The sequence below is a fragment of the Oreochromis niloticus genome, linkage group LG7, assembly GCF_001858045.2.
Source record: "Oreochromis niloticus isolate F11D_XX linkage group LG7, O_niloticus_UMD_NMBU, whole genome shotgun sequence".
Taxonomy (NCBI): domain Eukaryota; kingdom Metazoa; phylum Chordata; class Actinopteri; order Cichliformes; family Cichlidae; genus Oreochromis; species Oreochromis niloticus.
The window spans coordinates 4243012-4269200 of record NC_031972.2 but is presented as its reverse complement, the minus strand read 5'-3'; the positions used below and the strand labels follow the sequence as shown (position 1 = coordinate 4269200).

Below are 26189 nucleotides of genomic sequence, written 5' to 3'. Positions count from 1 at the left end.
CAGATCATAATTTAAATTTGGTGCTGGTCTATAATCATCTTAATGTCTATGAGCATTTCTACCAATAAACTCACAATAAACTGACGTTTTCACATCATGTGATGAATGTGAATTTTAACCCAGTCACCACCAAGTTCTTATATTAGGTCTACATTCAGTCTGCCAGCTTTAGAGGAAAAGAAAAATATTTTTTAAACTAAAACATATAAATCATGATGTTTTTGTACACTTACTTTCAGTACCTCAACCTAAGGAGTGAGTGAACATGAAACAAAGTCTCAAAGGGAACAGATAAAAAATGTTACCAACTGGGATTAAACCTCAGTCCTCTGGAAGAAAATGTTCTGTGCTTTATACCAACAGCTAGAAGACTTTGATGAGGGAATCTTTTATTTGTAAAAAGAACGACGGTTTATTCACAGCGCAGCCCGACAGACCAAAATAACGCTGCCATTTTGAAATTTCCGTCCCTTCAGTACGAGCAGCTTTACTGTGTGATTACAGACGCAGTGTCCACTGTCAGTTTGTGTGCAAAAATAAAAATGGCACATTGTGATTTCACAGCAGCCTACACACTGTAATTGTTTCTTGGACAAAAAGCAGTAGATGCCTGCTGATATTTTGTTTACTTTTAAAGCCATAATCTGCATTTGTACATAAATTACAGTATTTTAAATCCCAGTGACTCTTCCCTACAAATCTAAAGTCTGCTTTTGGCACATTTCAGGAATCTCTCATCCAGCAAAGCTTTGTTCTATACTCTGATCAAACCAAGTGCACATTTTCACAAATTCAGCTGAGATTTTTTTAGCTCATTATCCATCTTCAAACACTTCACGATCGTAAAATTAGAACTGTTGATGAAGAGATGGTGTTTGTTTATGGCTGTACTGCAAAGATTCCTTACATCTGATCACTGGTTATATTCAAATACAGTACTTACAATGTCCAGTCACAGGATTTTCTAATACTAGCTGTACCTCTTAACATGTTCACACTGAAACTGGAGAAACAGAGTTCAAATGTTTGCTGCATATAAACAGAATGAAGCAACATTATTTTATTTCACTCGCATAGAAGGTCCTTTTAATTGGTTATATATTGGACAGTGAATACAGAGCTGCCAGGCAGGAGGAAAAGAGGAAGATGACAGATAAGATTGATAAATGTAGTGAAGGAGGAGAGGCAGAGGGTTGGTGAGACAGTCCCGTCCCCTAAAGGGAGCAGCACGAAGAACAAGAAGAGGCGCAAGAAGTTCTGAACATCTGTATATTTTGTCTTTTGTGAAACCGTGCACAGTTATCGCTTGAGAAAAGATCTCACTGTGACAGCCTGTTTAAATAAAGGTTTTAAGCTCCTTTTACTCAGGGAATAATTAACTAAGCTTATTTAAAACAACATGTGTGTTAGCAGTGTTTCTGCAGTCAGAGCTGTGAATGTGAAAGACTTAGGGTTTTGCCTCGGTTGTCTGGGCCCATCAGCTGCCACTTTGTGCCTCCATTACTTTAATGAGCGCTGTAATTAAACAATGTAATGCAGATCGTTTGCATTATGCAAACAGATCACAAAGGGATGCAAAATTACTACAAAAAACCACAAAAAACACCCAACAACCAACACAAAAGCAGCCATAAAAGGACTTCAAAAAGTGAAGATGTGAACCCACAAAGATCCTAGAGGAGCTGTGTGAGAGCTCCTTCAGTTGAGCAGTCATGTTGGATCATGGAGGAAGTAGTAAAAACTTTCCCTACCCTACCCATTGTACATAGACTTTCACAGAAATCACACATCACGTAGATAAAAATAATTACTTTTATAAGTGAGGCAGAATCCTTTAAAATGCAGCGTTATCATCCGAAGCACCAGGTGGAAGTGTAAAGCAGACGTGTTCTGTGAAACGTCTGATTCTCAGCACACGTTTGATTAAAATAAACCAGCAGAGGTGAAGTGTGAAGCTCCACTCAAGGCTTATTCAACACATTATGTAACAGTTCATGAAGGTGTTATTACCTAATTAGCTGGGTCCAGTTAAAAATCATGGACAGCAACTCATAGTCAAGTTAATGACAAAGTCGTGTTTGCTGTGAAAAGATCACGCTGTGATTTGATTTTATTGATTTATTGCTCGCTCTGTTTTAATCCCAGCTTTTGCTTCCCTCCTGTGTTTTAATGTGTGTTCTCATTCATTTTCATTTGTCGTCAGAGCATCACCTTTCCTAAAGCCGCTTAACTATGAAACATGTCTATCCTGTAAATGAGATATTGAATCTCAATGGGACTACAAGTATAAATAAAAGTTTAATTAAACATTCCAGGAATGATAATACTTCAAATGTGATGCAGGTCATAAAATGTGCAAATTTAGATAACAGCACTTATTCTGTATGTTGCAAAAAAAAAAAGACATTTGTTTACTTGATGTTTATGACACTGTGATGCCTCTTTATGGTCAGCTCTGTGTTCTATGTACCAAGGAGCCAACATGTAACTTACAGGGAGTGCAGAATTATTAGGCAAATCAGTATTTTGTCCACATCATCCTCTTCATGCATGTTGTCTTACTCCAAGCTGTATAGGCTCGAAAGCCTACTACCAATTAAGCATATTAGGTGATGTGCATCTCTGTAATGAGAAGGGGTGTGGTCTAATGACATCAACACCCTATATCAGGTGTGCATAATTATTAGGCAACTTCCTTTCCTTTGGCAAAATGGGTCAAAAGAAGGACTTGACAGGCTCAGAAAAGTCAAAAATAGTGAGATATCTTGCAGAGGGATGTAGCAGTCTTAAAATTGCAAAGCTTCTGAAGCGTGATCATCGAACAATCAAGCGTTTCATTCAAAATAGTCAACAGGGTCACAAGAAGCGTGTGGAAAAACCAAGGCGCAAAATAACTGCCCATGAACTGAGAAAAGTCAAGCGTGCAGCTGCCAAGATGCCACTTGCCACCAGTTTGGCCATATTTCAGAGCTGCAACATCACTGGAGTGCCCAAAAGCACAAGGTGTGCAATACTCAGAGACATGGCCAAGGTAAGAAAGGCTGAAAGACGACCACCACTGAACAAGACACACAAGCTGAAACGTCAAGACTGGGCCAAGAAATATCTCAAGACTGATTTTTCTAAGGTTTTATGGACTGATGAAATGAGAGTGAGTCTTGATGGGCCAGATGGATGGGCCCGTGGCTGGATTGGTAAAGGGCAGAGAGCTCCAGTCCCACTCAGACGCCAGCAAGGTGGATGTGGAGTACTGGTTTGGGCTGGTATCATCAAAGATGAGCTTGTGGGGCCTTTTCGGGTTGAGGATGGAGTCAAGCTCAACTCCCAGTCCTACTGCCAGTTTCTGGAAGACACCTTCTTCAAGCAGTGGTACAGGAAGAAGTCTGCATCCTTCAAGAAAAACATGATTTTCATGCAGGACAATGCTCCATCACACGCATCCAAGTATTCCACAGCGTGGCTGGCAAGAAAGGGTATAAAAGAAGAAAAACTAATGACATGGCCTCCTTGTTCACCTGATCTGAACCCCATTGAGAACCTGTGGTCCATCATCAAATGTGAGATTTACAAGGAGGGAAAACAGTACACCTCTCTGAACAGTGTCTGGGAGGCTGTGGTTGCTGCTGCACGCAATGTTGATGGTGAACCGATCAAAACACTGACAGAATCCATGGATGGCAGGCTTTTGAGCGTCCTTGCAAAGAAAGGTGACTATATTGGTCACTGATTTGTTTTTGTTTTGTTTTTGAATGTCAGAAATGTATATTTGTGAATGTGGAGATGTTATATTGGTTTCACTGGTAAAAATAAATCATTGAAATGGGTATATATTTGTTTTTTGTTAAGTTGCCTAATAATTATGCACAGTAATAGTCACCTGCACACACAGATATCCCCCTAAAATAGCTAAAACTAAAAACAAACTAAAAACTACTTCCAAAAACATTCAGCTTTGATATTAATGAGTTTTTGGGTTCATTGAGAACATGGTTGTTGTTCAGTAATAAGATTATTCCTCAAAAATACAACTTGCCTAATAATTCTGCACTCCCTGTATGTATGCAAGGCCACATTTTAAGAGCTAAAAATGGGCCTAAACTACTCGGCTAAACCAAGTCAGCACCAATGACACAAATATTTAAGAGCAAAGGTTGCACAAGGAAGCAGGCTGAGTTGAAGGAGGATAAGATATTCTTTGCTGATCCCCATATGGAAACTCATTTACTGAATTAGGAGCAATTAGCAGCCATCATAAGGTGTCAGGGGACCAACCTGCAAGCCTTGGTCCAGGGAGAATTAATCAGTGCCAGTATAAAGAGAACATACACACAGAAGGGTCCCACTCTGGCCTGCATTCAAACCTAGTGCTAACTACTGAGCTATTGTACTGGCCATAAGGACAGGGAGGGTTAGCTTGAAAAGTTTTACAAGCAGCAGTGTGTGTGAGTGTGGATTTTCAGTACTTAGCAGGATTAGGGGGAAAAAATCAGTCCAAGCAAGAAGCACACTACATCACCAGATATGCTAGCTTGCAAGTAGTTCCAATACTGCTCAATATATATTTGATTTTTTTTAATATTTAGCAATATATTGGTGCCAGTGTCTAGACGGCACTTCTGTACTTCATTGTCCTCTCCCTCTTGAAGGGAAATAGCTATCATTTGACTCAGGCAGGCATCACTGTTTACCCAAGTAAGCTGACACGAAGCAATAACAAAGAAAGATGAAAAGGCCACAAAACACATGATAAAAAAGCTAACAGAGAGAGAAAGTGGAGCGTCCTCTCTCACACATCTACTCATACCTTCCAGTCACCTGGTGGCATCAGCTGTTCACAGCTTTCCTGCAGAGAGAGACAAGCAGACATAACAGACAGAGAGAGAGAGAAAGAATTAAAACTGGAAGAAGATAAGTAGTCTGAAGTCACACACAGAAATATTCCTCACACATGCACTGTTGGAACTGAAGGCCACTAGATTTACAGAAGAGCAGCACAGACTGTGCACTGTAGGTCCAAACCACAGACACAGAACAACACAGTTTCCCAGAGGCACGTCAGCAGTACAGCACACAAAATGCACTGTACTCTCTGTGGCTTTTGCAGTCATTACGGTAATTTCTGTGACTCTAAATATACATGTGTTTTTGCAGAACGATCCAAATGGATGCAACAGAGGGCAAGACAGCCTGAAGCTGCAAATCAGCACAGTGTTTTTAACTCCTCTCTGCAGTCACCTGATTCTGGTTATTGCTGAATAACTTTTTGATAGATAGAATTATTATATCATTAAAACTGCATACAGAAATAACTGAATGAATCTTCAAGAACTGTGTAAAATTACAGGACTGGATAAAACCACTGCTTTGATTTTGTGGTTATCATGCTTCTCCTTTATGAATGTAACAGCTTGGATGCACAATTTGATATTTTACATACAACTTAAATGTTGCTTACTGTGCAAGAAAGAAAAAAAGAAAGAAACTGAAGACGCCTGCATACACACACAGGACAGTGCTGCAGAGAGCAGAAAAAATCTGCAAAATCTGAAATGCAGGCTTTCGTTCCAGCACTGACTTTCCATTTTCAATTCTGAGCCACAGTATACATGATACAATGCAATACTAGATAAATACTGACAAAAAAGTGTTCTTACTTTACATCTAGTTAATAGTTTGCAGTCTAACAAACCTCTGCGTGTGCAGTTAGTGCTGTAATGTGCATTCCCATTCGACAAAGATGATTTGCTAAAGCGCATGTGGGAAACTGGGAACAAATCCGCAGTTAAAAAAAAGTGATGGAGAATGGTGATTTTTTTTTAAACAAGTGAAACAGCCAGATCCCCTTCACAGCGAGCCACTTCAGCAGCGTTGTGCAGCTGAGGTAAATGATCGAGGCATAAAAATAACACTTTTGTCGTCTGGCCTCAGCGGTGAAATGAGTCACGTCCTCTGGGCCAGTCTGACACCTTCACTGCCAAAAATAAAAAAAATCAAATCAAATTCAGAGACTGATTGATGACAAGCTGGTTTGAGTCAACGTGACAGCTGTGACAGTCAAAGCATTCCAGCTCTGCCAGACAAATTATTAATCAGATAGTCGATATTTTTTAATCTTGCACGAGGGGCTCACTTTTTAGGGAATCTGGTCTCGACTGACAGTTGAAAGGATGGGCTCACCTTTTCTATAGTCTTAAAACAACGCTCACACGTGTAACGAGACACGTTTTGAGATTTCAGTCAAGTGACTCTCATCCAGAGTAAAATTTCATTTAAAAAAGTATTTCCTGGTGAAGTTATGGTAACACATGTACAGGTTTAAGTCAAAAATACTAAATATTAAGCAGAATATAATATTAATATCCATTAAAAAAATCATCCCAGGATATGATGCTACTTTAAAAAAAAAAAAAACACTTTTCATATTAAAGTCATATGTTTTATATTCCTGATGTGATGAAGTTTAAATGACATTTCAAGGTCAACAAACAGTGTTTGTAATTAAACTTACTGTAAATGTTAATTAACATTGTGTTAACGTTCGAAAACGTTAAAATGCTATTATGATGGTATGTGAACTGATTAAATTAAGTAAATATGTCCATAAAAACAGACATTATTTTTGATATTACAGTGAAACCGTGGTTTTAATGGACCACCCAACAACTACTGATCCTGCCCCATAAAAGTAATGTATGAAAATCTATTTTTTGGTGTTTATTGGGGTCTGGGCCGTAGAGGCAGCGACCTAAGCAGAGCTTGTCCCACCCTCAGCCCTCAGCATGTGTTAGGTCTGCCCCAGAATCTCCTCCCAATCCCTAAACACCTCACCTAGGAAGCATCCAGGTGGGGTCCTAGTCATGTCTGACCTACCTCCAGTGGCAGCGTCCAATCTAGAGGTGTAACATCTCCATTAAATCAATTCAAATTTATATAAAATCTTTTAAAAACAACTAAAAAGTTAGTTACATATTAACTGGAAAGCATGTTATATCAGAAAGAAAATACCTATTTAAATGTACATTTTTTAGTTATTTATTAAGGAATTTTAAAATTTCATAATGATGTAATTAGTATCACACGTGTGCACTGATAACAGTTTTAACCTTTAACCTATCAAGTTTTGACAAAGTCCCACCGTCTCACGCAGTTCATCACGTTTCAGTGCTCAGCTAAACTGATGTTTGTTTCAAGACACAAATAAACACAGTGAGCCCATCGTTTGAGAGCAGATGTATTTATATAAAGCTTTTTCTTTTCTGTCATAAATAAATGCATCCTAATGTATGATAAAATAACACATGATTAGGAGTAACATTTAAAATGTTTTGGTTGCCATTTGTCATGACAACGGTGACGTCACCCGTCCTAACCTGTGTTATTTTGTGTTATCATTTATTCTTGCTCTGCTGCTTTTGGAAAGCTTAAAGCAGAGCAGGAACATCTGGAAATCCGGTATTAAAAAAAAATGAGTGCATGCACATGAGGTTAGACACCAATCAGAACATCACACAGATGGTCTTCACACTGCTTCATTGTTAAACATGCACAGTTTGAGTCTTAGTTTGTGAGTTTATATGAGGGATTCTGGAAACATTTCTGAAAGAAAATATGACAACATTAAAATGGAATCTGCACATATGCATAGTCAAAAGGAAAAGTGCTGGAATAAGGGATGATAGAAGTTTAAGTAATTAGCAATGGATACTGAAAAAAGGAAAGGAGTGGCACTCAGAGTCAGATCAGGGACACACCTAAAAAGAAAGAAAGATGTCACTAAAAACAGCGAGACCTGAAGCTGCCCAGCAGAACAGAATGAGCTAACTGTGTGGTTAGAAGGTGAAGGTGTGAGGGTGACACAGAAATATGCAGCGTAAAGGGCAACTTCAGTCCCCGCAGATTTCATGCATTGCTCTCAGATGGAAAATGTTAGTGATGATAGTACGGTGGTCGGACCAGCAGGTGGCACTCTTCTCTTTCTTATTACTCCCATCCCCAGCAGAGTAGGGGATGTGCTGCATCTCAGTTCAGGGAAAAGGAAGACCACAAACACACTGCTCATGGAAACCAATAGGGATGAACTCTTAGAGATGGTGTAAGGCCTCCTTTACTGCAGATGATCCCCACAGACTGTGTACTCTGTAAGGCTGCATAGTGACGCTGTTGTCGAGATGTTGTGTTTCTTAGCTGGCATCTCTGACACGCTGTCAGTAGCTGGTTTATGAATGTTTGCCCTACTTTTTAGGGGTTTTCTTTTCTTCCCCACCAGATATCTTTGTTTAAATGCAGCACTACGTATAATTAATTAGGTAGAGAAAGATCTGAGGAATGATAAAGTGATAAAGTCTGATCTTAGAGGTGCTACAAAGAACCGAGAGGTGAAACAATGTTCTCATTGAGGCAACAAGTATAAAGTAGCGTAAGTAATACTCTACAAGATAGTAGGCTATTCACCGGTTTGTGTGTTGCAATGCTGCTCAAGTGGTTTTATAGATTATATAAGAGTAAGATATGGGGATTTTATTGTGAAAGTATTTGAAGTATGAATGAAAAATGCGCTACAAACCAAACATGTGTCTTCTGCAGCTGTTAACACATTTAAAATATTTAATATTTAAGAATAAAACACTGAAAAATAAAACTGGAAGTTATAAAAAATACATTTGACCAGAGTTAAAGGGTAATTTGCTAAGCTGTGGTTATTAGCTTTCGGGTCGGTTGGTTTTCTTGACACATTTTTTACTTTTTTCTTGTAATATGATTTTTTATTTAGCTGATATTTTTATGTGATATAACCAGCTACATATGGCAACAAAGCTTCAGATTTATTGTTTATTCATTTGGTGAAAGAGAAAAAACTGATGCTCCGTCACTGGACGTAGTTTTTGTTTGTTTATAGAGTTTAACTCTGAATCTGACAAGAAGTTTACAATGTGTCACTACAACTGTCATGCTAGCTACTGTCATGCTAATACTGATAGTAAATGCTACGTTCTTCTTACTGAAAATGACAATTTAACACAATTTATGTTACCTGAATTATGTTTTAAAAAAATATCATAACCATAATTACTGGTGACAAAAATAGCAAATATATTTACATATGCCTTTACTTATGCAGTTTTGTGTTAAGTTAAAATGATTTTTGAATTTAAAACTAAATATTGTGAACAATTTACTGATCTTATTACTTAAGTGAGATTTTCTACACTGAACTTTAACTGTTTTTTTTGTTGTTATTTTTACCATAATTGCTCCTGACTTTGTCATCCACCTTAGAATATTAAACAGCTACTTTAGTGTCTAGTCTGGTGTGTGTTTGAATCAATGTACTAGTGATCAGATGTTTCTACTTGTTATGGTAGTTACCGGGAGGACCCCGCTGGTCCGACGGCGGGTCTGGCGGAGCCAGTGCCGTGCGAAGACATGCCAGCGGTGAGTGGAGCGACTGGGGGGAGGGGGGTTGTTAAGAGGCGCGGGGGCGGTGGGGCCCTGGAGCCCCCCTGATGCCTCCTCTCCTTTATCCTGCTGTGTTGTGAAACAAGCATAACAAGGTGGTTACTGGGAAACATCTGGGGAAGTCATAGCAGCAACATACAGTCAACATGAAAACATGCTAATCATTCATGGTTTATTTCTAATGTGCTTAGAAATGAGCTCCAGGGGTGTCAAACATCAAACATAAGGTTCACAGGCCTGATCTAATTTCATATACGCTGCATGTTTTTGTCCCTCGATGGGTAAGAACTGTAAACCCTAAAGTGAATGTGGGAAAAAAAATCCCACAACTCAGACTATCTATGTGATTTGGACATTTTCGGATGAAACTTGTACTTCTCTACTAAGACTGAGTTGATTAATATTACTTACTTTAAATCAAAGAATGAACCGGCATTTATATTGTGACTAACTATTGGGCTGCAAATCAGGCCAGTGAAAAATAATGAGTTTGACACGCCTGCTCGAGCCTTTAAATGTCCAAGGAAGGAGATTTCTTGCGTAACTTGATTGCTTCGTTTCTGTTCCAGTGTCATCACAAAAGGTCAGGCTGAAGATCTGTGGCCTTCCTTTTATTGGAACGGAGGAACAGGTTGTGGGCAGAGACCTGCTGGAGTAGACTGTCCACATGCAACTCAAAACCAGGACCATGCTGGATTCATATCACACGGGAGGCTTCAGAGTGGAAAAGTGTGTCTCAGCTTTGAGACATACTAGATGTCATGTTAAGAATGAATTATTATTACAGGTTATATGACTATAATAAGACATTTTGTGGAATGTCCTTTTAGCCTTAGTACTAAAATCTAAACTAACTGAAATTTCAAGCACTAGTAAGTTAGTGTATAAAAACCTTTTATTTCTTAAAAGGCTTTTACTGTGACACAACAGCTGCATTGTTTTTTCCTTTTTTGTAGTTATTCGTGTTGCAGCAATATTATATTAAACTGGGAAAAAGAAAGCACTCGAATAGCATAATGCTGCCACCACCGTGCTTCACTATAGGGACATATTAGCTAAAGAACCTACTCAGTTTTTTCTACCATTTAAATGCACTGCTGTTAGCTTATTTCTAGTTTTAAAAGCTGAGACACATGAAAATTTTACAGTTTCTGTTTCGCTGGATTTCAGGACGTCTCCGCTGTCTCCATATGAACTGAATGCAGCATTAGTCCAACATGCCTTGCGACGAGTTCACCAGTGTTTTGTTCCAGAAGGTAATCACTCAGTAACTGCTCTTAAAGGTCACTAACACGCTACTGCACAACACCGGAGCAACAGACTTTGAAAGAACTGGTGGGGGGGATAAAAGTGCGAGTGTGTCTGGGGTGAAGTGCTCTTCGACTGAACGATAACTCGAGTCGTGCAGACATGTAGCTTGATCGATGGCTCAGTTATTTACAAGCAGAGAGTCGTAATGAGCAGGGCTAACGACCTTTAGCTGATCAATGGCAGAATTAGTCGTTCATATTGATGCGTGGCATGTTGTGCTCCTTCGAATAAGCTACTGAGACAAAAAAAGACCTACTCTATATACTGGATGTCTTATTTCTGACGCACTGGTAAAGTGAGTCACGCCTAATGTGGCTTTATTTGCTGCCTCTCTGATTCCTCCAGCACAAATAAGAGGCCTGTCTGAAGCACAGGACTTGTCCACATGTATTTATGCTTGTTTTCGTGCTCTTCTGGGTTTGATTGATGTTGTTGCCAATTTGTATCTATGATGATAACAACAGCTCTGCCCATTCAGGGTGCGCAATCAATTTTCTTTCTCTGAACTTGCCTGCTCAGCTGTATTGGCTCAAGCATCCTTAATCTCTTTTCTTTCTTCTCCATTAACACAGTTTTGTAGGGGAACAATCACCAAGTCACTTCACCAGGAAATTGCTCATATCTTGCCTCTTCAAGTCACTTTTCCATTTGGTATTGTCTATACCATTTTTATCATTACTGCAATGAGAGGCATTCAAGAGCCCCTGACTCAGCCACAACTTGTACCTGTTGCTTATTTAATGGATAAGTGGACTGGAATAAGTGGTTCGCTCTTGTGTAACCGCCTACTGCCTATTCGCTGTTTTTCACTCTATGTCCTGCACCGCTCCCTCTCTCTCGCTTTCCCTCCTCTTAAATGAGCTTTCATCTTCTCACAGTGCTGCTATCAAAGAGTCATGGTTGGATGGAGTTCATTAGTTTCCTCCTCCACTGGTAAACAAGCTCATTGTCTAATTATAAGTCATCACAGCTAATGAGCACAAACATCTCCGTTATAATATGCCAAGAGTTTCTGAGGACGTCGTCCTGCGCACGCTAATCAGCTACAAGACAGGAAGGTTAATGGCAACAAAGAGAACGCACGGTAAATAACCAGGTCGACTAACCATGTCTGAGTCCACTCCTCTCTGCTCCGGCAGCAGGGGCTTCTCCTCCGTGAACTGCTGCTCCTTCATCCCCGCCATCCTGGACAGCAACCTGCAATCACCATGGCAACACGCAGAAAAAGACACATCTAAGGTTACGCTCGCATTTCATCACACAGAGCACGCTGTGGAGCTGACCTTAAAACAATAGTTAAAATAAAACAATCATTCGCATCTCTGTGAGAAGACGGCAGCAGTGATGTCCTTCACCGGATAATTTCAGAAATCTGGGAGGAATCGAATCGCTGATTAAATGTTTCTGCTGACCTGGAATGAACGGAGCTGCTCACAGATGAAGAGCTGATTGGAAACAGAGACTGAATCATGATGCAAAATAGCTTTGCTACAAACCATCCTTTGAAAAATTTAGCAGCAATGAAAAATGTATTTCTATCACTTTTTGGAAACATAGAGACAAAATTTACATATACAGTGGGGGAGAGAATCTAGAGCACAGTAATGACCAGAATTTGAAAAAGCCTGGGAGAAATGTCTAAGAGCAAAGGTAAGAACATGTGAAATCCCCCACAGTGAGTCAGTTGATCCACTGGAGACATTTGTAAATGCATATTTTTGCCTTCACTTTTTGTGATATGGGGTGAAGCAAAAGGGTAAAACATGGCAGTTTTATCCAAAAATTAATTCAAGAGCACAGTAAAACAAAAAAAGACTCTATGAATGCATTTCATGTTAAACCTGAGCCCTAAATTTCAAGTGATGCTTTATCTTAAACGTCAATGTACACTTCTGTAAATGCTTGCGTGTACATTGTTGGTAGCTTTTGGAGCATGCATTATAGACTAGCTGACTAATATTATGGTCTGTTATGCAGTACATACCATCCAAAAAGCTTATGCTCCAATTTTGAGTTTAATTCTAGTATTTTGTTAGCTCTTTATTTAGCACTAATTAGCCAATACTGTGTGTCTTTGCAATTTACATGTACGTTTTATGAATGCAGCTAGCTAACCAAGCTAGCTATCATTAGCTGGTAACATCAAACTTCACCCTTTCATCCATATAATGTGACTTCTGGATTTGAAAGCACAATATGCTACCAACCAAAATGTTAATGTTGAAGCTTCTTGTTCAAAACCAGTGGGTGGTGTCACTATGATTACACCAACTCTTTATATTGAATAAAAAAACCATGCTGTATTTAAACGCTACTGTAAACACATAAACACTAGAAAATATAGCAGCCAAATATACGTCAACTCTTCTCTAACAGGTTTGGTGCTTTCACTAGAGATTTAATGGGATTATCTTTCAGTATGATCTCCCGTGTGGTACAACCCATCCAAGAATTAGCAAATGAGGTAGTTAGCAGGTAAGATAGCATTCCATGCTCTTGTTCAAATATGGCTAATGCTGGCTCCAAAATACCAACACTGAGGTTTAAAAATACACACACCATAAAAAATATGGGCTAAAGCACAGACGCTATGTCCATCTTTTACATACAGTGTGTGGTTCTACACAGTGGCGGTCCTACCCCCCCCCGAACCATACTGAATTTCGCCAGAGACACACACACACACACATATGAAGAGAGAGAGAGTATGCATTGTATGCAAACGGCTACCAAACAGCCATCATAATTTGTCATACAACGAGAACAGGACAAATCAACAATTGACAATAATTAATATTAAAATCTGTAACATAATGTATTGTTTGGAGTTTAGTCTGTTACTGTTACTATTTTTACCATTTCTTCTTGGAGCAACTGTAACCCACATTATTTCCTTAGGGATTAATAAAGTATTCTGATTCTGATTGTTTCAGGATGACCTGCCATTATCCAATGACACATCTGCTTACCTGTATCATTTGTTCGTTTCTCCTCCTCTTCTTTTCTATTTTTCTAAACTGAGCACCTGATGGCTTTGACCTTTTCTTGTCCATCTTCCATTGGTTTTAATTTTGCACTCCAGTACAAATCCCCCAACTCGAGGATCACCACAACATAACCTAATAGACCTACACCTTAGTTCACAGATTCGCTTTGTCTAGGGTTTATTTCTGGGATTTCACACAACCCACGATTCAAATCATGAATACATAATGGGCTTGGATTTACAACATTATGAATGAAATGTGCTCTATTTGGAAGCAGCAGGGCTCTCCTCCCCTTTCGACAGATTGTGTGTGAGACTTTAAATCATCAAACTGTAAATTATAAATTTTAAATTGTTATTGATCCCTTTACCCCGAGTCCTAAAGTGTATATTTATTTTCTTACTCTTCTTATATTTATTGTTTGTTTACTTGCACCGCAGTAACTGCAGCCTCGTCGTCTACTGGACTGTATGTAGCGGAGATGACAATAAAGTTTACTTTGACTTCAGCAGCGAGCAGGCGCACCGAGGGCTCTCACTCACTTTTCGCGTATAGAATTTCGAAAAAACATCGGTGCAAATTATAAGTCTGTATCATTATGTCTGGTGTTTTCGTGTTTGTTGGTTTGTTTTTATTTTGTTTTATTTTGCGAGTTGGTTATTAGAAGCTGCTCCAGCCAGCCAGAGAATCCCCCGCCGCTCCGCCCTCTCCTCCCTGTGCCGCAAACGGAGGGCGCCCTTACTCCCAGCAAATGGGCGATAGAAAACCGATCGGTGCCTATGCCATTCCCAATATGCGCTGGCTGATGTCGGGGCAGCATGAGTACGAGCAATTTTTTGTTTTGTTTTGGGTTTTTTTTGCCGATGCCCGTGATGCCGCCCCCCACCACGATGCCGCCCCGGGCGTCCGCCCATGTCGCCCGTATCAAAAACCGCTACTGGTTCTACACAATTTTAAACTATACGTCAGTCCCCGAGGAGTAAAAAACAAAATGGAGAGGAATAAAGACGAAAAGTATGATCATCACTGTAATGTTCATACTTTGCAAAGCAACAAATATGCATTCACAATTGGAGTGTACATAGATGCTTACTGACCGCGATTCCTCTTTTAAAAGTGGAGCTTGGGAGTGCACACGCTGCAAGAAAAACGGGGCTACGTGAAGGTCTGATCAAGCAGGCTTATTGTGCTTTACAACGCGGCCACAGCACGTAGTTACACACAAGGAAGCCAACAGACACTGACACATGAACACACCCCGCGAGAGGGCTCAGCCAGCATCAGAAGATTAACAGTGCTAGATGTTGACATCAGTCCACCAACAGTGAAACACAGAGGAGCACGAACATGCCCACGCTCAAAGGGCTCAGGGCTAATTTAGCTGAGACTGCAGGCCTCAGCACTGGCAGGCTTTGTTGCATTTATTTTACATTAAATAGCACTATCAAGACAAACTGAGGAGATGCAAGGCCCTTCACTGGTAACCATCAGCCCAAATCAGCTGCATGCACGGCTGACAGAATTGTTTTACAGAGTTTGATTTCAAGAAGTACTTCCCTCTATACACTTCAAGCACTTTCTCTGCCTCACATTTATGGCCAGTTTCATCACCAATTAGGCTAACATGCACATCTTTGGACTGCAGTAGAAAGCCAGAGCCCACGCAGGCAAAGAGCAACAAAGGAAAGGCCCCAGCCAGGATTTGATCACTGTAATTACATTGCCACTGTGTTGCTATCTGTGAATGCTAACCACTTTCAGGCTTTGGTGAAGCACCTATGGATTCTGTAGGTGACCCTACAAAGCTGCAGGTATTGGTCACCAGCTAACTTTTAAACCAACTCCTAATATTTTCAGTGATAGATGTGCAGCAGGTGTTATTTGACATTTTCCTTTTCAAATTTTCTCAAATTTCAGTTACATGAATCGATTAAATATCAAAGCAATAAATACTGAAAATATAACAGAAAACCAAAACTATATGAAATATGCAAAATGTTTAATGAGATTTGGATAAATCCCCTTCAGCACCACCCTGACAGTGACATCATCATCTCTGCGTCTGATCCCTTCTGTCTCATTTTTCGTTCTCTCCAGCCTCTTTTGTCCTCTACTGCAGCCTCTCTCCTCTCTCTGGCAGTCATGCAGCATAATCTCTGCGTTTTATCCAACACCCTTAAAGAGACAAAGCCCAGATGCCACTTACACTTGCTCCCAGACGCTGATGAAGTGTGTGTTTGTGTGGGTGTGTGTGACCTTACAATGTCAGAGCTACTACTTAACAAGGAAAGAATCTTCCACCCTAGGAAATAAAACACATCATCGCAGCAGCGTTTTTTAAGCAAAGCTCCACCAGTCAAAACAAATATATGACTTGCTCTGTCTGTGCTAGTGGCAGTGACAGAAGGTGACTTTCTGAGCACAGAGTAGACTGCAGCCTTTGTGTCTGGTGCTCAACTAAATGCTCCACAGCTGAATGCCTACGTCAGTTTACTGAGTCTGTCACTTAGTGCTGGGCATGTGTTGCATGCACGGTATATATAGGAAGTCACTGGGACCTAAAAACTTCATGTATAGAATCAAAAGTCAATTTTTTTAATGTTTGTTGACTCTAAAAACTAGAATTATGTATGTATGTTATAGTTTTGGGTGTCTAACACAGTATTTTGTGTGTTGAACGATTAAGTTCAACTGACTGAAGGTTATCCTCAGTTTGTTTCTTAGTTATTGTGTTTTTCTGCTTTTGTTCCAGTTACTGTTATGTTTTTGGTATTCCTTCTTTCAGTTTACTCTTCCTCCCTGCTGTTCCCCTTCCACTGTAAAAGTCTCGATCAGTGATTTCCCCTATTTACTTATTTCCTGTTTTATTTTGGTAAGCCCTTTCTTGTATGTTTGGTATTTATGGGGTGTCCAAATTCATTGCCTGCATCCTCCTTAAGCCGCATTTGTAGGGCGATTACGTCACTGCGACGCGACAAAGGCTGTCCAAATTCGTAGACTCCTCCAAATGCAGCCAACAAATGCGTCCTTCTTTTCCCTGAATTTGAAGGATGGGTCGGGTGTGTCCTTCGTCGCCCACCATATTCCAGAATTCATAGCGTGGCCCAGCCGATTTCCAGTTTCCGGCAATGGCGGCCGCTACTAAGTTTTAAAATTACTCTTATTACTCTTTCTCGGTCACAAAATAAACTTTTAACATATTTTCAGGCAAGAATGTAGCTGTGTAAACTTCAAATATCTGCTCGATTTATCAAGACATCACATATTTGCAAAAGTGCTTCGACGTTTTCGGAGACGTCTGTTACCCACCCGCTCGATAGCTAACCGGCAGGTCGAGGGTCACTAGAGCCGGTGAGAATGGCGAACTCCCGGCACATCATTTTCAGATCACCGCAGTCTTTCACTACTCAGGTTAAACGTGATATATAAGTCACTTAGACAACCTAAAAATGTTATTGTTTGGCTTTTTTCAGTGTTTTATTTGTTTGTGAGTAAATCGGTTTTGGTGAGATTAAAGTTATTAGATTAGATTAGATAAAATCCCTCGGGTGGGTTCCTCCTTGGTTTTCACACAGCTGAATAAACGTCAAACAGAAAACTGATTAAACAGTGAGATGGTCGAGAATTTACTCCAGTGTCCTGTTATATTTTAGATAGCAAGGAGCAGACGGCTGAGTTTATTAAACTCCACCAAGACAGCGGTGACGTTAATCTGAAGGCTAGACCGTCCCATTTCACAGCCGTTTACTTCCGGCCTACCCGACCTTCTGAGGACCTGGCCCAGGTAGACCGCGAAGGCCGGGTCCTCAGGAGGATGCAGCCCATGAATTTGGACACACCTTTAGTTTTACCGTCCCTGTCTAGTTTTGTTGATTAGTTACAGCTGTGTTCCCTGGTGTTTCCCATCTTCCCAATTACCTTGTGTGTGTTTATAGCGCTTGTCCCCTGCGTAGTTCTTTGCTGCTTCATCCTGTTTCCTGTTACCTGTGCACACTCCCCGTGTATCCCTACACTCGAAAAAGTCAACTAAGGCACTTGTTTGATTACTTAGATATAAAAATGCTTGATTACTATAAATATATATCATGTTTATGGTTATTAAATGATTCCTTGTTCGTTGTATTTGAATCGAAGAATATTCAGATCAACTAGATCTATATGTGTTCACCAGTGTTGGGACTAACGCGTTATTAAGTAACGCGTTACAGTAACTACGTTATTATTGTGGTAACGAGCACGGTAACTAGTTATTATGCCAAAACCAGGAACGCGTTACTCGTTACTGGGATTTAGATAGGCTCGTTACTCGTTACTTCGTGTGGTGGATATCGCGGAGCTTCCACAGATTCAATAACATTAGCAAGTGGTGGAGGCCAGCAGGTGGATGAAGGAAAAGGGAGGCAAGAGGAGAGACCCGAAGCGGCCGCCGGTCCGCGTGTCAGGTGAACTGAACTTCAGGTAAGAAGTTATGACCTGCAGTCTATCGGAGTCAGATATAAACCAAGTTTAGGTGGAGTTTATTTTCGGTATGCTGACATTTTCGTACTGCGTGCTAGCTAGCATGGCGGAGTTTCTATACAGCTGTGTGGGTGCTATGTTACTGATGTTGAACTTTATTTTGTTCATACGGTTAATTATTAGAGTTGCCAACCGTCCCCTAAAAAACAGAATCGTCTGGTATTCAGAGAAAATATTACGCGTTTCGTACTGAGGTGAAAAGGAACACAGTTTGTCCCGGACTTCAGCTACAATGAAAAAGACACAAAGCTGAAGCTGCACAGCTGCCTCTTCTTCTCTCATTCTCTCCTCTCCCGTTTATACTTCAATCACGAAACTGATCAATGATCAGCTGATCGGCTTTTCTCTCTTGTTTATTTATCGCCCACTTTGCGCCAGAAAGAGGAAACCAGCGGATGTCGCGTTAAACAACAGCAGCACGTTTAAGCTTGATCAGCTGTTGTTAGAATTTATTTAATATTAATTTCTAGTATCAGCTGATGTTTGCTGGAGCCACAGCTGTAAAGCTGCTGGTCATGATATCGGTTTGGTTATCTGGTGAGAGGGAAACATGCAGATGAAACCAGGAGATGTCCTTACTGAATCATCAGAGCTGAACAGGTGATGGAGAAACAGGTTTACCTTTTAGGTGACATGAATGAGTTGAAGGGAAGTTATGAACTGTTTCTGAGAGACAAATAACACCAGCATCCTTTTCTACGTAGCTGACAGCTGGTAACTGTGCAGGGGCGGGTCTAGCAAAGTGTTGCCAGGGGGCCAGGTAGGGCATTAACAGGGAAAGGGGGGCACAAGGAAATACTTTTCATTCTTATTCGCATTTAAAATGTCTCGCTTTTAAAAAAATAATTATCCGAGTCTTACAACAAACAATTGATAGATTGATACATATATACCATCAGAACAGTGTACATCACTGTCACAACAGTGTTTATTTTCATTCAAAGGCTTTATGATTTTTCCTATAATGGCGGGCCGGTCTCTAGTCAAAATGCCCGGGACGATTGTTTTGTCCCAGTCCAGCTCTGTATGCAGCTCATCTGCAGTCTGGTGTTACCTACATCTTCCTATTCAGAAGGCAGAATTTCCAAGTTCTGAGTACAATCAAAAGCACCACGACTGCAGTTTTTGTGTTGGATGTAAAAAGCAGGCTAGAATCATGGCGGCGGTCAACGACGGTCCAGGCGTGGGATTTCTCTCATGGAAATGTGCACATTATTTTTTCCTTTCTATTGGTAGGTGGCACAGTGCACTTGTGGCAAGTAAGCAAGCTAGAAGACTGGCAATCTCGCTGGGTATCCAGTTACAGAAGCAACACATTAACAAGAGAATTCTGAGTAAAACCAAAGTTACTTTCCCTAGTAACTAGTTACTTTGAAAGTAACGAGTAACTTGAAGTAACTGAGTTACTTTTTTAGAGAAGTAACTAGTAATGTAACTAAGTTACTAATTTAAAGTAACTTACCCAACACTGGTGTTCACCCAATAAAAAGTAATTAATTCAAAACAGTGACGCTTTCATTGTAAACTATTGCACATGATACAATCAAAATACGTTAAGCAAACTTTTTTATTTTTAGATGTAAATATGTTGGCATGATGAGATTCTTTAAGTACTTACTCAAGTAAGTACTTAAACAAGTAATAAAGTTCACATTTTTTAAAAACAGTCCTGCTAACTCAAATAGCTGAAGTTCATCTAACATTTTCTTCCATTTGAGTTAGTTCAGCTTATTATTTTTGGTCAGCTTCTACTATTTTGGACATTAACAACATGATACTTCAAAACATATTTTTTTAAATTTAAATTATATAGCATTATGAATTATCTTTGGAAGATTTTGATTGTTGGGGTTAATTTGTACCCAAACAAAAATGCTATTAGTCTGTAGTAAAAGTAAAATGTCCACTTGTCTCCAGTTGTTTAATTTTGAAATGTGAGCAGGTGGGATTGAAATCTCACGGAAAACCCAGAAACAGTGGACGTAAGGTGATTCTGTATTCATCACTGTTGACCGTTACCAGCATTGTCTGTATGACAATATTTTCATTTTCTTTATATTTCTCTTTTTTCCAAGCCATTTTAGTAAATTTCAGTAAAATAACTCCCATTCACTGGTACCGCTAACAGCTAATAAGCTAGCGAGGCTATTTCACTAAGTTAGCTGACTGAGTTCACCCTAGAATCCTAAGTTGTTAACTATAGACAATATGTTATTTTGAGGTTTTTGATTTTTTTTTCCTTTTTTTTATTCAATGCTCTCTGTTGTATACAGACATTATGATGAATTCTTTCATATTTAAGGGATGGAGTTAATGAAGATTTAAGAACTGATGAAAAAGGCCTGGAGTAATTGTTAGGTAAGTGACATGAGCTGGTAAAAGAAAAGAGAAGTTGACCTTTAGTGATATGACCATGTAGAGAAATGGGTGAACTTTTTGAGAGAAATACGCTGCTGCACATCAGCCTTTTAAAGTCAGAATTCTTGTTTCAGTCTCTTGCAACAACATCTAATATTACTAAAAAACAAAAATGTGCTAGCCACTTAAGTCACGTTGTTCCCATAGCAAAGATGCTAGCAGGTCAAAACTTGATAGAGGAACAAATATCACTGTATAGAGACGAGCCATATAAATTTTATTATAGTTTAATTAATTTTGAACTATGTAGTTTTGTTGTTTTGGACTCTTTTTTTCCTAATGTAGGTAGGTGTACTCAGAGCACCAGCATTCAAAGGGGTTTAAACAGAGCATTCCCAACACGTTCTATGCCAAACTTGCAAGCCGTCTTATTCAGTCGATGACTATTCAAATAGAAAGTTCAAATATAGATTAATTACTAAAAGTTTTGGTGGAAATTTTAAAAAATTCACAATGGAAAGAGATTTAACATGAACCTCAAACTGAAAGCAGGTGTAGATAATAAACTCATGATCCATGACTGCACTAACAGTGGAAACCTTAACATGCGATGTCCCGCATTGAAACTACAGTATCATTAAGGCGGACTACAAAATGTGCAGCTTAGTTCACCCCAATGTTTTCTTTAGATTAATAAAAACAGAACCAGCAGTTAAAAATATCTCTTCCCTATAAAGTTTGGAATTGAAAAGAAAACATATAGCCTGAGTATCTCTTTAGGCTGTAGGACACGGCATCCAATTTCAACTTTAGAAGGGTCAGGGCACAGGACGGTTTTTCACTTGCCCTCAGTCCAACTAATATGAGTTAAAGAGGAAGACAAGGACAAATCAGAATGAGGTTATTTTCCACTGTGCCACAGGACTCTCAGCTGAAGTTAAACTTTTGGAACATAGCTACACTCGTCACGTCCTGGAGGAAAATCTTTTGTAACCCAGCATTAGCAAGTGCTTGAGAGGAACACTTTGAAAATGAGGTCATTAGTGCTTCAAGGCAAAAGAACAAAAAGCCCCCTTAGTTGACACAGACCCAGACTCATCTTTGTTTTGCTAGCTTGGACTTTAGTAGCAATATCAAAGAGTTTATGCTCATTAAAGTTACATGTTGCTTGGTGTTATTAGTGCCGAGGAAAGAAAAAAGAAGAAGAAGAATCTCTGACTACTTGCCTTCACATTAAAAACTGACATCTTTTAAAACAACATTCACACAACTGTCAGTCAAGCCTTCTTCCAGACCACATGTCTGTTTACCTCCTTCCTCCCTGTCTCCTTCCCCTCCTGTCTAGTTTATTAAATGGCTGAATGTGACCTTTCTGGAGCCACTGGAACAGAGCCATGAGGGGCATTAATATGAGAACAGAGACCAGACAACAACACCTCCCTTCGTCCTGCTTCCTCACTGAATAGCTGCCTGTCTTCCTTTTTCCTCTGTAATCACTTTGCCTCATTATCACCATTTCATCTTCATCGTCCTTCATCTTTATAGAAAAGCAACGCTTAGTTTTTCAGTTTGTTAAACTAAGAAGAAATATGTCCAAATGGGTTTGAGCCATATGCAGTTAATATAATAATAGTGGCATATTTGTCACTATGAATACCAGAATTAGACAAAAACTGTAAGCACTCTAATCCTAGAGAAGTTATTTATCATCAATACTGCACTTCAGAGGTACTTAAGCTGTCTTGCTGATAAAATGTCAGAGCTCATAGTATAACAAACACTGACCATGACTAAGTTGCTTTTGTTTACATAAATTGTAAAGTGAAGTTAAAAAACCATGAAAATAGTTTTGCTGTACAGGGTGTGATTAAAGCGAGGCCCATAGAAACTGAAACTGTTTAAATTTACCCAATCTCCCCTTCAATGCTACTTTTCATGCACTTCAGGACCGCTTTCTTTTTAGATTGCTCACTGGAAAGCCCTGTATGACCACTCAATAACATCAAACTGTACTGGTAACAGCAGATGTTTTGAAAGCTGTTAAAACTATTCATCTGTTCCTACATTTTAGGATCTCTTTTTTTCAAAGGAATCCAGTATTTTTTACGCCTTTTTTGTCAGTTTCATATGAAGGCTTTTGTTTGCCTGTTGAGAAGCGTAATCTCAGTAGTTATATGATATCCAGTTAATTGTCGTGTAGTGGGCTTTGCATTTGAACATGAACACTAACAGAAAGATCATATGTTTGTCCTCATAGTACCGGGATTTATGCCACTATGGACTGTTGTCTGGTCCTTCTCGGACTAATGTAATAATGTGACCCCAGGGAACATGCTTTTTTTTGCCATGCTAGAATAAATACTAGAATAAAGTGGAATTGCACATCCACTATAGTACGTTGCAGGGTTTTTTGCACCGAGCATGTGCACAGCACACAGCACACAGCAGGAGATATAAAGTGCAGTAAACAAACCCTCAACAAAAATGGAAAAATATTTGACAGTGACAAAAACAAAGGCGGAGAGAGACGGAAATAACGAAACAAACGAAAGTCTCCGGAAAGATAAGACGAGGAGATATGTGTGACTACGGTGGGAGACAAGGAAAGACCGGTGTGTTTTGTTTTCTTATTTTATGCAGAGATGTATTTATAATAACAATTTTTTAGACAAATGATACTATTTATAGGAGAGTGGGGGGCATGAAATGTTTTCTTTTTCCTGTGTGTGTCGGGGGGACGTAAGAGAAAATAATTGAGAAGCACTGCTGTAGTCTGTTTATATTTTTAATTGGTAATTATGCAACAGTTTAGCCATGTTATGGAGTAACATGAAAACAATGTATCATTAAGTAAGTAACCAGTAATATGTAATAGATTACTTTATGTTACCTTCATATTAAATTAAAAAAGGAAATGACCGGTTAAGAAATGCTCGATGAGAGATTGCATTGAGTCACAGGAGAAAGCAGAGCTGCTTGGATGTGACACAGATACTGCAGCTCAAAGTAATCTAAGAATAAAACTATAAATTCTTATGTCAACTGGGAATTCACTTTTGTGGGTCTTCAGACTCCAACACAGTCTGGTGGAGATCAACTCGTATCACACAGAGTGTGTGAGCTGTCTAATGTCTGAACAGACAAACTCTAATACAGAGACACGAACGTCACTGACCAATAATCCAGTGAAAATAGCAACTTTACCCACACGTGTTTAGAGCGTCTGTGTTCTGAGCCTTAAAAGAAGTCCTGCCTCCAGGGCCATCATAATACATTTGCTTTATTTTTGAAATATATTATCTAGAAAACTGACAAATCTTCACAAACTGACAACAGATATATGAGATATATGGATAGTTTATAGTTTATTATCCAAAATATTTCTATTGGCTGGGATCTGATTGAAAAATCAATATTATTTTCTCAAATAGCTAAAGTCACTCTTTATTGTGAGATTACTGGTGCCCCTTTTTTAAAATAATAACTTCATTAAGTTGATATTAGGCATTCAAAGTAGGTGTGAGTAAGTAAGTGTCACTCACCATCTTCACCCTTTCATCTAAAAATGGTTACTATTGATTTGAAAATGTCAAGATGGCAAAAACTTAGCTTAAAAATGTATCATTGTGGAGATTCACATTCAAGTTTTACTGGACCCAGAATACAGAGATAAAAAAAAAAAACTAAAGCCAGTGATATAAGGCTCATTAAGGTTAGTTCTTAGCTTTGGTTAAAGCTAATTTTATATTTTCGGCCCACTGATAATCGAAAAATAAATTCTTACAGGGGGAAAATAACTGCAACAAATAGTGTAGCTTCTTAGCAGATTGTCGTCTATCTTTCAGACGTTTCCAGAAATGTATAGTTTGCTGAGTTTAGTTGCATTTAAATTAATGTAATGTATGTATTTAAAATAACTTGTTAAACAATCTTTTTCATTCAAATAGACTAAAAACATCATGAGGAATTCCTTTTTCAGATGTGTTAGTTCAACTTAAAAAGAGTTAAACATTGTGGACTTTTCAAGTTTGAGTATTTAGTTTTAGTTAACAGTTTGGTGTGGGTGAGTATAAATGTGCTGTTCCAGCACTGGCTGCAGCTGTCTGTGTGGTGTTCTTTATTGGTACTTACTTTGTCTCTGCATATTTTTGTTTCTCTGAATTTAGGATTTGTCACAGCTGTTTGACAGTTTTCTGTCTCTTAGCTTTTCGTCCATTCTTCTAAACCAGATTTGACACATTAGTTCTCTTCTTGCCACTCTTGCATATGTCTGTGGTTGAACCCCTGCCCAATCTCTTTAACCTTTTTTCTTTCTTTCACGCCTTTGTCTCATGCTCTCATCGCTGCCTTTTTCCAGGCTCTCTTTCTCACCAGCTTTATTATTCACTTTGATGTGCTTATGTAAGACAGCTGGTTGTGAAATCAATTACCGTTGCATTATATCAGCTATATTTGTCCTTGTGACGCCATCGCTACTAGTGGAAAGATACCGTTATCGTCTCCTATGAAGTCTGTGTGCTGTGTAACAGCGATATCCTCTGTGGATGATTTCCACATTTCTATTGAGAAGGTGTTTTCCATTAGGTGTGTGTAGGATTTGGTGTCGACATTGGCCCAAAAAATGTTTTCTAAGATAGTTTAGGACACAGTTGGACTTAAGCCATAAGTAAGTTATTAGGTCAGCATATTTCCTCTGCAACGTGGAAGCTTGGGGATCTTCTAGAATGAATTATTAGGTTATTAAAGATGTACCAGGGCTTTTGTAAAACACTGTTAGGTCCTTATATTAACAACAATTTCTCAAATGTCATGCGAAAGAGCCAGGGTTATTAATCTTTCTCATGATATATTCTCTCTCGTGTATGTCTTTGAGCTGATTTTGTGGTTGGATTTCTTGGTGCTAGTTTAGTATGTCATTCTGTTTTTTGCTTGCTTTGCGTCTCCGTAGATATTTTGTGTATGTGTCATTGCTTTGGCCCTCTTTGTGATTGTTGTGCATCTCTTTGTGGTTGTTTTGGCATTGATCAGAGTCTGTTCTTGTTTTGAATCTCTGTTCTTCTCTTTGTGTTTTTGTGTCTTGGTGTTGTAGTTGTGCCTCTTTTGTCTTTTGTATTATTTCTTATTGCTGCTGTTTTGTGTCTTTGCAGAGAACCTCTACCCGATTAAAAATTATCACTGTAGTTGGTACAGGTTTTCTACTACGCAATAAATTCCTGTTTCCCCACCCCTCGTGTATCTGCTGAGTTCTCCTTCAGCAGTGTTAAGCATCTGGTAAACAGCACTGTCGGTAAAGCCACTGAGATGACCAGTGAGGCATGTGGCTATCACAGTCAACTTGCCACAGAGGAGGGCCTAACTTCAAAGCCTCTCTTCATCCTCTTAACTAACTGTGGTCAGGCAGCCAAAGTGTCAGTGGGTGAGAAGTTATTTACAGACCTGTTTTCAGTGTTCCCTTTCACTGAGGAATGCTGCCCAGAAAACAGCAACAAAAAAGAGCTTTTTTTCCTCCTGTGAGCTTTTCGAGTTTGGGGAGAAAACAGTCCGTCTCTACAGCAGTTT

At 39.3% G+C, this 26189-nt stretch overlaps 1 protein-coding gene across 5 annotated transcripts in view; it reads right to left on the bottom strand.

The window, feature by feature from the left end:
* The window catches only part of ndrg4 (NDRG family member 4), a 62998-nt gene that overhangs the window by 20455 nt on the left and 16354 nt on the right, over positions 1 to 26189 (bottom strand). For 3 of the 5 annotated variants that reach the window (XM_005449275.3, XM_005449277.3, XM_025908749.1), the window contains 3 exons: positions 11874 to 11964; positions 9367 to 9525; positions 4805 to 4843 (listed from right to left, as the gene is read on the bottom strand). In XM_005449275.3, the coding sequence (XP_005449332.1) occupies positions 4805 to 4843; positions 9367 to 9525; positions 11874 to 11964 (289 nt within the window). Of the gene's footprint in view, positions 1 to 4804; positions 4844 to 9366; positions 9526 to 11873; positions 11965 to 26189 lie in introns of those variants that run through there. The other 2 variants (XM_005449279.3, XM_019360849.2) reach the window with 1 other exon arrangement.